We start from the raw sequence: 16,781 nt of genomic DNA on the forward strand, positions 1-16,781 counted from the left end.
ACTTCAACATTCCAAGGTCAATCAACGATCGGCATAGTTGGTGTGCTGTTCGTTCATTTTGCCTACCTTAATAGCGAATAAAGATACCAATGGGAGACGATGATGAAGAAGAAAGACAAGAAACGACGACTACGACATCGATCTTCAACACCTTCGTCATTGCCTGATGCTTCGGATTCAACTATCCAGCCTGATGTCAGTATTGAAGATCAAGTGACATTGGAGAGGGATGGAGGAGTTGAACGAGCTTCTGTGCGCTTGACACATGATGAGGAGGAAGTGGTGAATCTGAACGAGAGCGGCAACGGCACAAATACGACTGACGACAAGTTGACCGCATCGGCGTCGATAGTCTCGACATTAAGGAGACGGTTCTTGTCGGCTGACCATGATCCATCTATCTCTACTTTCGTGACACCCACTACCAGTAGTGGCAAACTCCAAGAAACGCATCAAGCTGTCAGAGCAACAATAGATCCGCAGCCACCTGTGGAGTCGACGACCGATATCGCTCCAGTGGCGAACCAAAGATCGCATTCTCGACCTCCTACATCCAATGGTCCGCTTTCTAATAAGTCTGACAACCCGCCGCTAGCAGCTGGCGGTAGTGGTAGTATTCCACCATCCCGTATATTCGCGCACCTAGACCTTCCGCCGCCTCCAAACAGAGCCTCCTTCCCTTCCATACCGAACTACGATATGCAATTCGCTCGTCAACCTCAATTTCAATTTCGAGCTTCTCTCCCTCCTCCTCCCACAATATCAGACGATCCCATCTCGTCTTATCCTCTTCCATCAAGCTCTTCTTCTCAATCACTTATGGAATATCCGTATATCCCACATTCGACGTATTTCCGACAACCGAATAGTTTCGAAATACACGCACAAGCTATAGCTGATCAAGCAAAGAGCGCAAAACGAGTTCGGGCCGACCGCTCTCACTCTCGTCCTTCAATCCGAACGACATTACCACTCCCACCCGCTCATACTCATATTCATACTCATCAAACTACCGAAGGTCCTCCCTATCCTGATCGAACATGGGCCGACGGTAGGTCTAATCCTACTTCACCACCAGCACCACTACCACCCTCTTCACGGACACTCCCTTCGATATCAAATTTCAATCCGCAAGTCCTAGCATCGCGATACCATCCAAATACCTCGTTGTCACCATCATTATCGTCGTCTGCAGCACCTATGACGAGAGAGGATACGACGTATTCGTATGGTTGGTATGATCAACCATCTGGAGCTGGATCTGGAAGTGAAGGTGGACCGTCGAATGGGTACACATTCCCTACTGCTCCTGCTCCCGTTACTGCCCAAAGGGAAAAAAGTGGCTGGGCGAGTGGGTCGATGCCTTCCGCCTTACATGGATACGATCATCCATCTGCTTGGGGAGCACGAAGCCTGGGAGAAAGAGGACAAAGTGGTAGCGGCAGTGGCAATGGCAATTCAAGAATCCACCCTCAATACCCACAACCCCTCCCCCTCCCTCACCCTCACTCACAACCACCCATTTTCCATCCTCGGCCAGTCTCAGTTTCAATGATGAGATCGACCAGTACTGATGATACCAGTACGAGTACCGCCACGGGTACCGCGACCTTCCCTTACATGTCATATCGTCCTGGACAATACCAAATACCATCGCCCTTTACAGCTGGTGTTCCGCCACTAAAACCAAACACAACTCACAACCACGACGAAAGTAATGTATTCCGTTATTATCCACCCCCACCGTCGACTCCTCGTCCACCAATCACACCTGATACATCAACACACGTCGAGCCGCCACAGGCTTCAGCACCCGCTCCATGTCCTATTGCAGTATACGTTCTTGCCAAAAGACGACAATATCATGACGAAGGAGGAGACGAGGGGACAACGACGATTCTGGAAGGTAATCAGCGGAGAATTAAGCCAGAGTTGAAAGCTGTCATTGCTGAACATGTAGTGAATAAAGGTTGTGAAAATGCAGATCTGGTCGAAATGGTCAAAGTGGTGAGTGATCGTTCCTTGTCACTCTCGTGTTAAGCTCTGGGGGGAGTTGTCACATCTGTCCAGCGGGGAAAGAGCTGATGGGTTTTCACTTGCGCATCGGCACGTAGACGGGATTGACTCGTCGACAGATCCGAGCTCAGCTCGATGATAATCGAAATAACATTAAGAAATACCTCATGAATGCCGTCAAGGATATGCTGGGGTCAAATCTGACAAGTGACATGATATCGAATACGAACGAGGAAGTGGGATCATAGGTCGTGTACACAGATTAGAGAGGGTCAAGTTACACATTAGGAAGGGAGTGAAAACGAAGTTTAACGAGTAAGAGAAGGGAACACAGCATCAGCGAAGAAAAGTATATTAGACATGCCCTTGCCCCGAGTTAGTCGAGAGAACATTGAACGTTTAATATCGAGTACGTTGTACAGTATCATACAGTATATGACATCCCATGCATTTGACAGAGACAGAGACAGAGACAGAAAAGGGTCGGTATCTTACATGCAGGCATATTTGGGTGGTGCGTGGACAGTTTACCGCTGTCATTCTTCTGGACTTCCCTTTGTCCAAGTCTGAGTTGCGCTGCGCTTAATCCCTCTCGTCATCCGATTCGTCCTTGCCTTTCCCAGAAGGTAATAATCCAGAAGGTTGGTTCAAGAGACCCTTTTCTCTCCGTCTCTTTACGTCCCACTGCGATCGCACAAGCAATGACTAGTAAGCTACGTCCTCCAAAAAAGCGTTCGGTCCTGCTCCTTCTTTCTCCCCAAATTCCAACGCAGGATGCTATGTGCGTTACAAGACTCACATTGTGTACTCGAGCAAAGTTGACTTCCATCACTGTGATCTGTTCTCTCAGCCATTCTAAATCCTCGACAGTCTCTTCGTGTGATTTCTTGGCACCTGATAGTTTGGAAGTGAGGAGGTCGATCGCTTCTTGGAGGGGGTACATCAACATTGTGTTTGCCTAGTGAGTCATTCAAATTCATCAGCTCAGGTCTTGTAGTCCACAGCTCAGAGAGGAAGGGCGGTTGCTGTCCTGCTGTATGGCAAGTCCAGCGACATCCCCAAGAGATACAATGCGTGGGCCACTCCCAGACAAAGCACGCTTGCACGCCCGCACGCTCGCGACTCACCCCTAACCACAATCCAACCTCTCCCGACTCGACAATCTCCGCTTCTGCAAATAACGTATCATTCAACTCGAAAAGCGTCTTCATCGGTCGTTCCTCCGTCTTCTCCTTCTCCTCATCATCATCGAGATCATCGAGATCGTCCTCGTCATCATCATCGCTAAGAGGTTCTTCCTCAACAGGTTGTCCTAAAGCCTTTTGTCTTCTGATTGAAAGGTATTTGACAACCTGGAGAGTTTGTTCCATATCTGGGATTTTACCAAGTAAGGCTTTACGTCGTTGTTGTAAGGATATTTCCATATATCGGTATTTGCTATGTATTACAACCCGCAAACAAGTAGGTCAGCACAAGCCCAATGTAAGATGGGAAGCGGGAATGATCATATCATATCATAACATGTTGTCAGTCCGGCGACATGTCTGACTTTCAGAAGCGAGCGGGGGCGGACCGCACTCGAATACAAGAAATACAGTGGAAAAGATATGAGAAGGTGAGTTGAGAAGATCACTCACGCAGTCGTTTCTTCAAACTTCTTCATCACACTTTGGATCTCTGCTTCTTTCCCACCCACATACTCTTCCACATCGTCCTGCGAACACAAACCAAATTAAACCAAGGTCAGAGGTCAGCTTCTTTGCTTGAAATTCAAGACACTTGACGTACGACGAAAGGAGCTCGGGGGATACCACGAGGATTGGTCTCCATTGTCTTTTGACCTTTTGACGAGGATGATGCTGTCGTTGCCATGGCGATCGACTAACTTTTGTAGGGCTCGTTGGTTGTCGGTAGGAAGAGGGGTAAGTCGAATGTTGGACGTTAGAAGTAACGAAGGAGAACGCGAACGAACGATGCGCTCGCATTGATCCTACTCGTACTGAAATTGATCCCGCGTACGATGAACAGAGTGGAGGTGGAAATGTCCAAAAGTTGTAACTTTACTCGTATGACAAAGTGATTCTATCGTCCGAGCTTCTGATCGTCATCCTTGTACAGCTGCAGCGACAGACAAGATCATGGGCCAAGACACACTACAGGCCGAAGCATCGTCTTCGGCACGTCCGCTCGAGCTGGACGAATACGTCCGTTATGGACGTCAAATGATAATGCCCGGCTTTGGTCTTCCAGGTGAGTAAGCTTGTAATGTCCGATGTCCATCGCGTAGAGGACTGTGTGCTGATACCAAGATCTCGACCTACCTAGGCCAGGTAGAGTTGAAGAATGCAAAAGTTGCGGTTGTAGGAGCTGGAGGACTCGGTTGTCCCGTCTTACAATATCTCGCAGGAGCAGGAGTCGGTAAGCTTCCTCATCACACCGACCGGTGTTGGAAGGGCGGACCTCATCACCTCGGCTGATACTTTTGTGATATAGGGACGATCGCGATTGTCGATCATGATACTGTCAGTTTGAGTAATCTCCATCGACAGATATTGCATACTACAGACAGAGTGGATATGAACAAAGCTGAATCGGCTTGCATTGCCTTGAAAGCGTAAGTAGCGATGACCGCGCGATACCGAACGTCTAGCTAACGATATATACATATTTTGTTACTCCTGCAACAGGTTGAACCCTCGTATCAATGTCGTCCCTCACCCGATGGCGATCACACCTTCCACAGCTCTTTCCACACTTGCCCCTTATTCCATCCTTGTGGACTGTACCGACCGACCTCTCACACGCTATCTCCTGTCCGACATCTCCGTCCGTCTATCTATCCCTCTGGTCTCCGGAGCTGCAATCTCTTCAGCGGGACAATGGGCCGTCTATGGCGGTACTATCCGGAGCTCTGGCAAGAGGAGAGCTTGTTATAGGTGTATTTGGCCGAGCGTATTGCCGAATAGTGGTGGGAATGGGAATTGTGAAGAACAAGGCGTTTGGGGGGTGGTCACGGGTTTAGTGGGGACAGGTATGGCCGGGGAAGTCATCAAGTTGTTAGTGGGTAAAGAGGGTGAGTAGAGTAGTTGCACGTCCTCCCTTTTGACAAAAGAAGGAACTAGCTAATCTTAATTTGTCATCTTCGGTACGGTGGAAACAGATTCTGAACCGCTGTTACATCTTCACCACCTGTGTTCTAATCCATTGATACGGACAATACGGATGAAACCGCCTTCAGCGAAATGTATTGCTTGCGGACCAAACGCCACGATAACGGACGATCTTGATGTGTTTGGGTACGAATCGTTCTGTGCCGGAGGACCAGTGACGAATGATCAGACGGGTTCTGTGACTGGTGGGGAAGGAGAGAGATTGATTGCCAAGGTGGGTGGATGGGATCAACTGTTCTGCTTGGTATTACGCTGACTGGCGAAACAGGACCTCTCCGAGATACTTGATCTCAAGAGCGCGAGTAGCGAAGACGATTTCGTCCTGATCGATACTCGACCTTCCATCGAATTTGGAATATGCTCGGTCCCCGGATCAACAAGTACGTCCTTGCACTCGTTCAGCTGTTGTAGCGGTCGCTAACACCCTACGCAGATATACCCCTTCCTGAGATCCTGAAAGATCCAAGTTCATTGCCCAGAGCTACGGAGACAATCTTCATTTGCAGAAGGGGGAACGACTCGCAATTCGCTGCAGAGGCCTTACGGCGAGTTGTAGCTGAAGCAGACAAGGTCAGAGTGAGGGATGTCAGAGGAGGGTTGCTAGCTTGGAACAGGGAGGTGGACCACGACTTTCCTATCTACTGAGGAACGTATAAAAGTAAGTATCGATTCGATCAGTAGTATCTCAAACCAATATCCTTTGCACGAGAGACACCTTGTATAGTAGAGTATCCGTAGTCCAGAAGTGCTTGCTGTATGATGCATCACGACTCTCATATAGGCTTCGCAAAGTCCACCACGTCCTTACAACCCACTTCACCTCGTACACAGACGAAAGGAGGACCTTCCCCTTCATCTCTATCTCTGTGATCGGGAATAACACATTTCACATCCTCCCTGCGCGGTCAATCAGCGGTGTTCCCTTCACGAGGACTTAGATTGGGATCGCAATTGGGAAGTAGGACAGGGACCGAGACGATATGGGGGATTGGAAAGGAAGAGGGTGAACTCACGGATAAGGACATGGACAATCTGCAGGAGTAGGTACACAAGCTAATGATGCTGGACAGACATAACCTGCTCTACAATGTACTGTGTTGAATGCGGGGAGACCCAAGTCAAGTCAGTATCATCCTCACCTTCCACCACTCCCAAAAGCAATAGAATCTCCTCTTCCTATGAGAAGACTGAATCGGAAAGAAGATGATATGGGGGGAGATCAAAAGTGTGTTACCCAAACGAACTCACCCTCTGCCATATCGTTCCACCCCTTATATTGTCTCCCACCACCACCGCCGCCACCTCCGTGCTGTTGTTCATGGAATTGCGGTCCTCCATGCCCATGACCGTGTCCACCGCCGAACGGAAAGCCTTGTTGGAAGAATTGACCGAATTGCGCCAAAACTGTAAAAGGCATCACAAGGAGGAGGATGAATAGTAATGAGAAGGGGGTAGGCATGACGAAAGGATATATCGTAGTCCGAGTCCGCTGAGAGGGTCGTATGACAAACAGCGCAAGACTGCGTGTAGTTGGAATGGTATGATAAGTGAAATGTCCACGATTCGAACCTGGGGAATGGTAAAAGAGGAGGAAAGCTGTTATGTGCTCGACGCTCGACGTGTCGGTAGAGGGTGTTCGCGACAAGTGGAGGTCAAGTCGCCGTCTCCATACAAGATAAGATACTTGATATGCAACCGTCGAGTACTGCCTTCTATCTATGCAAATGAATGCTTCCAAATCGTTGTCATCCACTGTGGATTCTGAGGTACGACGCACACCACATACGACGTACAACGTGAGATGCTTTGCAGAGTAAGAAACACACTGATGGAGCAATCTTCAGATGCGCAGTGCCGCCCACGAGTCAGCGACCTCGCTTTCCGTCTCTGCTTCGTTCACTCCGAGAAAGAATAGATGGATGATGACAATTTGGATATCAAGCCGTCCACCTCTTTGCTTAATGTCCACCAACGACAACGACGATGTCTTAATCAATTGATTGCCTGTTGCCTCTGGCCATCACAAATACACCCCATGCATGCCTATATATCGTATGTCTCTAAGGAAGGACGTGGTACTGCTTGGCAGGTTTGGCATTGTGCAACTCGACGGGAACGTCATAGGCGGTGCTGTAGAACAAACGGTCATCAGTGTCAGATATTTGCGATATGAAGTCAGTCTGTGCGCTGAAACACGACACTCACGAAGGACGGTATCGTCGCAAGATCTTGATAGCATGCTCCTCGACCGTGTCGGGGACCATATCCAAGTCTGCCCAAGTCTTCACGGGCTCTCCATCAATTCCGACCATCGGCTGCTTGTCCGTCTGACTCCATCCAGCGGGAGCGTTGGTAGCAGCGGTTTGAGGAGCGAAAGTGTCGATACCGAGATCATCAATGTACTTTCGCTCAATCTCATCGGGACTGATTGTAGGCCACCAGATCCCTCGGTTGACCGCTGTTGCGAAAAGCTTGGCGACGGGTTTAGGGAGAGTAGGTGCGGAAGAGACGGGTTTAAGGGTGAATTGGGAGACGAGGGAGTGGAGAGAGTTGTGAGAGTGAAGAACGGGTCCGGGAAGAGCGAAAGTTGACGCGACGGATGTGACGGGAGCGTTGAGCATCTTGTCGAGCGCAGCGGCGACGTCCATGACGTGAACAGGGAGGAGCTTGGTCTTGCCCTCGTTGAGTTTGAAGAAAATGGGCCATTCTAAAGCAGTGCACATACGTTAAAATTATCTCCTCCTTGCTGTAGGTGCGTTTACTCACGAGCAATACCGTTCAACAACCAGTCCTCGTAACCGAACAACTGAGATGGTCGGACGATGGTCGCCTCGGGGAAAGCATCTCTGACTGCTCGCTCACCAGCGAACTTTGTTCGATAGAAAGCGGATGCAGAGTCGGGTGATGCGTTGAGGTGAGAAACGTGAACGAGTCGAGGGACGTCGAGACTGGCTGAAACCTCGGCAATGGACTTTGCGACGCTGCGGGGCAAGACAGTCAGCTGAGATTGCACGACGAATTGCGCAGGGGACAATGTGTAGCTTACTTGACGTTGACATCCTCGTATGAGTAGTTTCTGTCAACACGAACATGCTATCAGCTCTCCCTTCCTTCTTACTTCCTTATACCCAGCAATGACCCACCTCGTCTCGTAGTCCCTTCCGACCAAGTTGTAAACCACATCCGAATGTCTGACCGCCTCTGCGGTCTGGTCCAAGTTTCTCGCATCCCATTCTAGAGGGACGATCTGACCCAAATCACCCATAATCTTCAATCTCCTCTTCTCATCCTCATCTCTGTAAGGAATGACGACCTGAGTTCCCTGTCTAGCGAGCTTCTGGACGAGATATCGACCGAGGAATCCTGTACAACCGAAGACGGTGACGGTGTGACCAGAGTCGGAGGATCGACCGCCGGTAGAAGGTCCGTATCGGATGATGGGTTTAGGGGCTTTGCCCTTGGGTGTTGGCGCAATAACGAGATCGCTGACGGACTGCGACGGACATACGAAGATCGAGCAATGCATCAGAGTGACAACCTTTTGACAAAAAAAACCTCAATCGCACTCACGCGTTTGGAAAATCCAGACACTCGAGGAATGGCCTTTGCCCGGAGGACGGGTTCTATGTAAAGGATACGAGGTCAGCTTGGTCTGGTCCATACGGAAGACAGCTGCCAGGAAGGTAAATCAACTCACGCAGTCGAACGGAAGCCATCTTGATGGAGAGGGGGACGGAGAGAAATGACAGGGGTGTGTAAAGGGAGTTTGAACAAGTGTCAATAGACGGTTGAATGCAAGTACAAATGGATCATCTGTGGTTGGGTCATTGCAGCCTATCGGATTTGGGCAAGAGGATTTGGACGAGTGTGGCACTTTGCACCTAACACACCTAATACTTAATTGATCCCGTCACTGTCTAATCCCATTGACTGCACCCTTCGGCTACCTAAGCCGCGCTTGCTTGCTTCGCACAGGACATCTCTTGCAAGTCACATCATTCTGAACAACAACGTTAGAGCTTCACTCTCCTTCATATGATCAATCACAGCTTCATCAGATAGATATAAGTCAAACAAATTGTCAGATCCAGCTCACTCAAATATCGCACAGACCCTTTCGTCTTTCTTTCTCATCGCGACTAGACCATCTTCACCCTGTGATTGGGGACAACCTGAGATGCTCGCTACCGCAGGTCGTCCATGGGCGAGCTTGACACCCGTCCAAGCTCTTGTTGGTGAGTTAGCATTACACCTCACGTGTATCTGGAATTCGGACCACCGCTTACGCTTACGTTCCGCGTTGGGGTCAGAACAAACATGCGATCCTACATTACCTGTCCCGAATGACGTGGCGAACATTGAGCTCGCTGAAATGATCAACAAGAGGAAAGCCAACTCGTACGTCAAGTATCTCATGCAATCCGCAATCAAACTAAACTGTTTGTTTGACATATTGCAGAGCTCGAGAAGCATGTCACGCCTTACTGCCACATATCAACTCTCGTAATCCCAACGAAGCTCTACTCGCTCTCAACGTCCTAGACCACCTCGTCAAGAACTGCGGTTACGCTATCCATCTCCAGATCAGTACGAAAGAATTTCTCAATGAGCTCGTCAGGAGGTTCCCAGAAAGACCTCCTATGGTCACAGGACGGGTGATGGGCAAGATATTAGAGGTATGTCACACCTTGTGAACAGTCTTGAGGCGCAAGTGTTGATGACTTGTGTTCTAGTTGATACATGAATGGAAGAACACGCTTTGCGTGCACTCCAAATACAAGGAGGATTTGGTGCACATTCGAGATATGCACAGGTTATTGAGCTATAAAGGTGAGCTACTGTGCAAATGGCACGCAACATTCAACTGACACCAGGACAGGATACCGATTCAAGTCCTTTGACGCCGCACGAGCCATGGCTAGCGCCAACCCCAACGAGGTATGTGCAGTTTGTACCGTATCTAATGAGCTATCTGACGAAATGCCCTTTGACAGGATCTGAAGTCGCCAGAGGAGCTCGAGGAGGAGGACCGAGCTGCCAAAAGTGCTGTAAGTGATTCAGTTCTGCTCAAGAGTGAATTCGACTGATTTCCGATGCAGAAACTGCAAGAGCTCATCCGAAGAGGGACACCGCGAGACCTGGCAGCAGCGCAAGAACTCATGAAGCAATTGGCTGGAGCTGTGAGTGATCTTTGTGCTTCTTCCAATAGGCGAATGCTAATTCCAGATTTCAGGAACCCGAGAAAGCGGTCGATTACACTGCCAAAACCCTCAGCGAGCTGGACAAAGTCCAGTCAAAGGCTATCCTACTCAATGATATGCTCAATAATGCCAAAGAGGGAGAGAGGATCGGAGTCGAGGGCGACGTGTATGATCAAGTCGCTGCGGCGTGTCGAGGTGCTCGGCCGAAGATCCAGAAGTGGATTGAGGATGATAACGGAGAACGGGAAGGTGTCATGGGTAAGCGTGTTGAGTATGAGTAGTTGGCACAACGCTGATCTCGTTTGCAGACCGATTACTGCTGTGCAACGATCTCATCAATACCGCATTGGACCGATTTGAGGCATGCCAAGCTGGTGATTGGACAAAGGCACAGGGCATCGTTGACGCGTGAGTCGAGTTGGTCCCACTTGTGTCGCGTTCCATGCTGACGCTTTCCACAGCAACAACCCCAACCAGAAAGCTGCCGATCTCATTTCGTTCGACGCATTTGCCGACGACGAGCCTATGTCTGGTACCGGTGGCCTTTCATTACCTTCCGACACCACCCCTTCGTCCTCTAACGCTGGTATGACCAACGCCGGCCTTCCCTTGGACCTGTTCGCGCCTAGTCCTTCCGCTTCACCCGGTCCAGCGGGACTTGTGTCATTCGGTGGATCCGCTCCTCATCAAAAGCAAGACCCTATGTCTTTCTTCAACACTGCGCCTGCGCAACCTCAACAGCCTCAAGCTGGGCCAAGCTATAACATGGGCTCATTCCAATCTGCGCCGCAACAACGACAACCTACTACATCGCAATTCAACATCCCCCTACCGATACAGCCATCATCATCTTCGCAACCGTTGGGTTATTCGTTATCGCCTCAACCGGCTGCCACACGGCCAAACGGCGGACAGCAGCAGCAGCAGCAGCAACAACAACCTCAGCAGAAGAAGGATGCATTTGCGGATCTGGTTGATCTGATGGGATGATGCGGAGGGTTGTACAACGTTGTATACAGTGATGAGTATACCTTAGATTATGCATGGTATAGAGTAGTATTTATTATGAATACCGCGGTTGTAAGCATTAGGCGAGGTCGCGTAGATTGCCACGTCTCGCTTGCCACGTACAGTCATTTTAACAGCCCCCCTATTTTTTATAATTTCTCCCGAACGTAGTTATCATGCTCATGTCAAAACCCAGTCGACTCACAAGTGCGAATTGGGGAATCGGAATCACAATGACGGTTCGATTCCTTTGGGCACTTTTTTCTCTTTCTGCATCTCATTCACTCTCGTCATCATCAATCATATCACATATCAACGTCAAAGCCTTCCCAAACCAGATCGCATTCTCAATCATCACAACACATCAAACAACCATCAAAGGTTAAACAATACATTGATAAGAAGTAGTCAAGCACTCCTCTTTCAAACCCAAAGTCGATGCTGTGGACCGAACGAGTCTCTGACGAGTAAGTTGACCGTTTCCATGCGATACCATCCATTCTGGGCAGTTCCCCTTCCTCTCTCCTGCGAGATATACACACACATACATACAATCAAGCCAAGACAATATGATTATGATCACTGACCATGTTATCTTTATCAGTTACCTTTCCGATCTCGTTTTCACGCTCAACAAATTCTGATTGCCCTTTACACCCCCGAAATCGTTAATATCCTATCACTTCACTTCACAACAAACACACATATAAATAGATAACATCATGTCAGCCGCTGCTCTCCGAAGTCTCAACATTAGGGCATCAAGTTCGACCCTCAAGTCGGTCAAGTCAAAGATTGTCATCCCTAAGCGATCTCTCGCTACCCCTACTTCGCTTTACACGCCCGTTCTCCCTGCGAAGATCCCTGCGGCTTTACATCTCAAGTCCGGTCAGAGCTACTATGGCGAGAACTTTGGAAGTGAGAACTCCAAGTTTGGAGAGACCGTTTTCTCTACCAGTATCACTTCTTGTAAGTCATCTCCTACCTTGATCTATCTCTTCATGTGTCCGTTCTGACCCGATGCTATGTACCCTCGCTTAGACACCGACTCCATGACCGATCCTTCTTATCTTGGTCAGATCCTCGTCTTCACCTCTCCCATGATCGGTAACTACGGTGTCCCCTCCAACGAATCCGAGCCCGGATTTCCCGGTATCCCATATCTCGAGTCCAGTGGAATCCAATGCACTGGTGTGGTCGTCTCCGACGTCGCTCTCAAGTACAGTCACTACAAGGCCGTCGAGAGTCTTCACGAGTGGTGCAAGCGATACGATGTTCCCGGTATCACCGGTGTCGACACTCGTGCTATCACCACTCTTCTCCGAGATCAAGGAACTACTCTTGGTCGACTCGCGGTCGGTGATGAGGCTTCCAAAGCTGCTCCTCAAGATCACGAGTACTGGGATCCATCAAAGGAGAACTTGATCGCTCGAGCCTCCACGCCCAAGCCATACGTTCTCAACGAGAACGGAACAGGACCTCGAATCGCTGTGCTTGATTTCGGAACAAAGGCCAACATCCTTCGATCACTCGTCCGACGAGGCGCAGTCGTCACTGTCCTTCCGTGGGATTACGACTTCAACGCTGTTCGAGACCAATTCGACGGTCTCTTCCTCTCCAACGGTCCTGGTGATCCCAAGTCTATAATGGACACCGCTATGAGGGTCCGACAGACCATTACAGAGTGGGATAAACCCATCTTTGGTATTTGTATGGGTCACCAGATCCTGGGTATCGCTGCGGGTCTCGAGGCGTACCGAATGACATTCGGTAACCGAGGTCACAACCAACCGGTCTTGGCTTTGGCCAGTTCAGGTAGTGTCAAGGCCGGTCGAGTTTACGTCACTGTGAGTACAGTGCTTCGTTGTTCTTTGGACGCAGGAACAATACTTATGAGTTTGGAATTGGATATAGTCGCAAAACCATCAGTACGCACTCAAACTTACCGAAGAGTTCCCCGAAGGTTGGGCACCATTCTTCATCAACTGTAACGACTCTTCAGTGGAAGGTATCATCTCCACTCCCGAGAGCGGTAAACGAATCTGGGGTGTTCAGTTCCATCCCGAATCAGCCGGTGGACCCCTTGACACCATCGAGGTGAGTCGAGGTTCTCCTTATAGCTTTGGTCTGACGCTAATTGTATTTGGTGTGTTGATTAGATGTTCACCGATTTCGTTAACGAGTGCCAATACGGTCGACGGGGCGGTTCGTCAATGATCGCGGGTGAAGTCAAGATCGGCCGAAACGATGCGAAACAAGCTGCGCAGCCTATTGCCGCGTAGAGCTGGAGGGACGGACAGCTGAGAGGAAGGATTGATACATGGAAGACATTGTAGATTTCAAGTACATGCATAGAGCTCGATATACACTGTGATTCGATTCGTCGATGCCAATAATCTCTTCAATTTGTGACTTGAGCGTGCAGTGAGTCTGCCACATCCAACAGTTTGTTTCCTGCGATGGCTGTAAGAGCACACTATGATTGTGCGAGTGCGATAGACAGCTCTATATCGAAACTTCTGCATGCAAGTTGTGTATGAAATGTAACTATGAAGATGAGCTTGTCCCCTGCTCTCCCCTCCCCTCCGTCCGCCTGACGCACATCTGGTCCTCGTACTCGTACTCGTACTCGTACTCTATACTCATTGCTTAGCTCCAAACGTCCGTCATCAATCGCTGTGATATGAACCAGGTTGTGAGTCAGTCAACTATCATGATTGCAACTCCACCAAGAGAAAGTGCAAGCAAATCGAGTCCAGGATGAGGGATGAAAGGAAGGGAGAAGGCTTCGCTATAACTCACATTCCTCTCTTTCAACATTTTCAACTCTTTCGCTCCTTCCACACTTGCACTACCGCCCTTTGCTTCGCCCAACATCTGCATCAGACGCTCTTCAACAGCTTTTGACATGCTCTTGGCATCACCGCAGATGTAGACGTATGCTCTCTTTTCAAGTATGAGAGGGGCAAGTTCTGACGCTGACTCATGTATCAGATCTTGAACGTAAACTTTGCCTATACCGAGGTAGAATAATCAGCACTGTTATGATTCGAACCGAAAGCTCTCTTTGTTTGGGTTGATATACGACACAAGACGAGACGGGGCGACTTCGCACTCACCTCCATCAGCTTTCTTCATCTCTCGTGAGAAGGCCACCTTCATCCTGAAAACACCCTTCAACTCCTTCTCATATTCTGGCCATTCTTCTCGATATAGGAAATCTTCGTCGGCACGTCGACATCCGTAAAACAAATACATCGGTGCCCAATCTTTCAAGGCGTCCGGACCGTTCTTCTCGATTGCTTTGCGGGCGAGGGCTACTCGTTCTTGGACGAAACCGCGGAACGGGGCAACTCCCTACAGACGAGTAAAGAAACAACGTCAGCTGCTGTCTATCGATTATAACGAGATACACCGAGCTATCACCGGAGTCTGAGCGTCTAACGAAGCACCGTGTGGTATAGAGGAAAGAAAATGACGCAAACTACACTCACGGTACCTGGACCAATCATAATGATTGGCACCTTTGGCGAAGTCGGTAACCTGAACGTACTCCTCCTCACATGGATCGGAACCCTGTACACTCTCTCCTTGACATAATGTCCTCTCGGTCCTGCCAATCTATACGACGGAACCTTTTTCATCGTAACAGCTTCCAATCCATTCTCGTTCTCCAATTCCGGGGTGTTCTGACCCGAATGCGCCATCTTGACGTTCAAGATGAAGTTGGTCGACAGACCAAAGACCCATCGTGGTTCGTGATGATGAGCTGCGGAAGCGGCGGATTGGTATTTCAATACGACGGCAGTGACGTGGATCGCTGAAGGGTGGAGTTTGGAAGAAGATGAGATGGAATAGTATCGAGGTTGTAATCGTGGAACAGAAGAGACGAGTCGATCGAACGGGATTGGCCATACCGTGGAGTTGTCGAATGGCGGGTGGAATCCATCCCCTGTAGCAGCTTGAAGGACTTCAGCGAGCTTGAGAGCAGGTCCGTCAATCTCCGCATGGTAGATGTCCTTGTCTGAACCCCATCGCGAGAGTTTAGCCTTGGCATCTTCCGTAGGCGCGTATCGTGAGAGGAAAGCAATGGTTTGTCGAGAAGCGATGGCCGAGATGTCAAGATAGTGTCTGAAGATAGCGTCGTATGTGGCTGGAGTGGGGAAGGGAACTTTGGCAAGTGCAGGGTCGAGCGATTCGATATCCACGATAGCTTGCGCTTTGTCGCTCAGACCAAGGACGGAGAGTAATCGATCGACTTCGAGATCGGGGTTGGAAGGCCAAATACCGACGTGATCACCATGTTGATAGGTGATTCCAGAACCGGTGATGTCGAATTCGATATGAATACAATTCCTATCGCCTCCCACGGCGAAAAGTTCCTTGGAGGCAAGTACGGGAGCAGGGTAAGGGTTCTTGGCGCCATAAGCACCTACGGGGGTGCTGGCCCCGCTAGTCGAAGCGAGAAGAGCCCTGGGGGACAATTCCCCATGATAGACCTTTTCGGCAGGAGCGTCGGCGGGGGCGAGTTCTCGAACGACGAAATCGGCAACGTCTCCCGCACCACCTTCTTCTACTTCGAGACGTTGGGCGAAAGCTTCCCACATTGAATCTTTCCAAGCGAGATAATCTTCTTCCATCGATTTATCATCATCACCTTCACCTCTATCACCTATCCTTCTCGCTCCGAAAGACGTCAGTTGTTTATCGACCTTCCTAGCGACTTCATTGTAAAATTCGTATGTCTTGTTTCCGAGACCAAAGACCACATAATTGAGATTCTCCAGAGCAGCGCCTCCTTGGGAGAATTCTGGCTCAGGCTCCGTCAACAGTTCCATGAGTGCAGTCGCGTTGTCGGTAGGTTCACCTTCACCGTAGGTGGCCATGACGAAGAAGACGGCGCAATCTTCGGGAACTTGGTCGAGCAAGTTCATATCGTATTCTTCGGGATCGCAGACGAGGGAAGAGATACCGTACCGGGATTTGGCCTCTTTCGCAAGTCGGATAGCGTATTCTTCAGCAGTACCAGTTTGAGATCCGTAGAAAATCACACATCGTTTATTCTATCCCACCAAACCATATGAACATCAGCATGGGTATCCCTTTTCCATGACAACGGACTATCCATCTTGAACCACAGATCAGACAATATCACTCACGGCCCGTTGCATCTTCACGACGAAATCTCTTGGATCGCCCTCATCCACATTCGTCTTCCCACTACCAGTCGCGCCATTGAGAGCGCCCGATTTCGGTTTACCCCCGATGACGGGTAGAGACTCGCGGTAGATGTAGAGAAGGGGGAGACCGATGGTGAGGAGGATAATGAGGAGGTCGATTGGGGACGGCATTTTGTCGATGAAGTCGATGGGGTGAGGGTTTTGGC

The 16,781-nt window shown here is 49.6% G+C and overlaps 8 protein-coding genes across 8 annotated transcripts; 4 read left to right on the forward strand and 4 right to left on the reverse strand.

Moving 5' to 3' along the window:
• Positions 1–99: 99 nt before the first annotated feature.
• CI109_106635 (uncharacterized protein) lies at positions 100–2,264 on the forward strand (the record flags this gene model as incomplete). Its single annotated transcript, XM_032008318.1, has 2 exons — positions 100–2,007; positions 2,115–2,264. The coding sequence occupies 2 exons, from the start codon at positions 100–102 to the stop codon at positions 2,262–2,264; spliced, it is 2,058 nt and encodes a 685-aa protein (XP_031857377.1).
• Positions 2,265–2,598: 334 nt separating this feature from the next.
• On the reverse strand, positions 2,599–3,888 carry CI109_106636 (uncharacterized protein; the record flags this gene model as incomplete). Its single annotated transcript, XM_032008319.1, has 5 exons — positions 2,599–2,700; positions 2,816–2,974; positions 3,144–3,453; positions 3,654–3,730; positions 3,805–3,888. 5 exons carry the CDS (start codon positions 3,886–3,888, stop codon positions 2,599–2,601), a joined length of 732 nt encoding a protein of 243 aa, XP_031857378.1.
• Positions 3,889–4,036: 148 nt separating this feature from the next.
• Positions 4,037–5,831, forward strand: CI109_106637 (uncharacterized protein; the record flags this gene model as incomplete). The annotated part of the gene is made up of 8 exons (XM_032008320.2): positions 4,037–4,070; positions 4,135–4,266; positions 4,342–4,434; positions 4,510–4,630; positions 4,704–5,089; positions 5,177–5,400; positions 5,455–5,566; positions 5,620–5,831. 8 exons carry the CDS (start codon positions 4,037–4,039, stop codon positions 5,829–5,831), a joined length of 1,314 nt encoding a protein of 437 aa, XP_031857379.2.
• A 128-nt stretch (positions 5,832–5,959) lies between these two features.
• Positions 5,960–6,970, reverse strand: CI109_106638 (uncharacterized protein; the record flags this gene model as incomplete). The annotated part of the gene is made up of 4 exons (XM_032008321.2): positions 5,960–6,083; positions 6,200–6,278; positions 6,435–6,902; positions 6,964–6,970. The coding sequence occupies 4 exons, from the start codon at positions 6,968–6,970 to the stop codon at positions 5,960–5,962; spliced, it is 678 nt and encodes a 225-aa protein (XP_031857380.2).
• Positions 6,971–7,246: 276 nt separating this feature from the next.
• CI109_106639 (uncharacterized protein) lies at positions 7,247–8,902 on the reverse strand (the record flags this gene model as incomplete). Its single annotated transcript, XM_032008322.1, has 7 exons — positions 7,247–7,316; positions 7,392–7,893; positions 7,953–8,167; positions 8,233–8,262; positions 8,330–8,679; positions 8,757–8,809; positions 8,884–8,902. The coding sequence occupies 7 exons, from the start codon at positions 8,900–8,902 to the stop codon at positions 7,247–7,249; spliced, it is 1,239 nt and encodes a 412-aa protein (XP_031857381.1).
• A 461-nt stretch (positions 8,903–9,363) lies between these two features.
• Positions 9,364–11,377, forward strand: CI109_106640 (uncharacterized protein; the record flags this gene model as incomplete). Its single annotated transcript, XM_032008323.1, has 10 exons — positions 9,364–9,421; positions 9,497–9,584; positions 9,646–9,862; positions 9,920–10,016; positions 10,066–10,124; positions 10,181–10,234; positions 10,286–10,366; positions 10,420–10,645; positions 10,696–10,795; positions 10,849–11,377. 10 exons carry the CDS (start codon positions 9,364–9,366, stop codon positions 11,375–11,377), a joined length of 1,509 nt encoding a protein of 502 aa, XP_031857382.1.
• A 740-nt stretch (positions 11,378–12,117) lies between these two features.
• CI109_106641 (carbamoyl-phosphate synthase, small subunit) lies at positions 12,118–13,677 on the forward strand (the record flags this gene model as incomplete). The annotated part of the gene is made up of 4 exons (XM_032008324.1): positions 12,118–12,364; positions 12,437–13,242; positions 13,310–13,492; positions 13,555–13,677. 4 exons carry the CDS (start codon positions 12,118–12,120, stop codon positions 13,675–13,677), a joined length of 1,359 nt encoding a protein of 452 aa, XP_031857383.1.
• Positions 13,678–14,044: 367 nt separating this feature from the next.
• CI109_106642 (uncharacterized protein) lies at positions 14,045–16,746 on the reverse strand (the record flags this gene model as incomplete). The annotated part of the gene is made up of 5 exons (XM_065967879.1): positions 14,045–14,071; positions 14,198–14,409; positions 14,515–14,752; positions 14,890–16,458; positions 16,555–16,746. 5 exons carry the CDS (start codon positions 16,744–16,746, stop codon positions 14,045–14,047), a joined length of 2,238 nt encoding a protein of 745 aa, XP_065823951.1.
• Positions 16,747–16,781: the final 35 nt, after the last annotated feature.

This window comes from Kwoniella shandongensis, chromosome 12 (genome assembly GCF_008629635.2).
Source record: "Kwoniella shandongensis chromosome 12, complete sequence".
Lineage (NCBI taxonomy): Eukaryota > Fungi > Basidiomycota > Tremellomycetes > Tremellales > Cryptococcaceae > Kwoniella > Kwoniella shandongensis.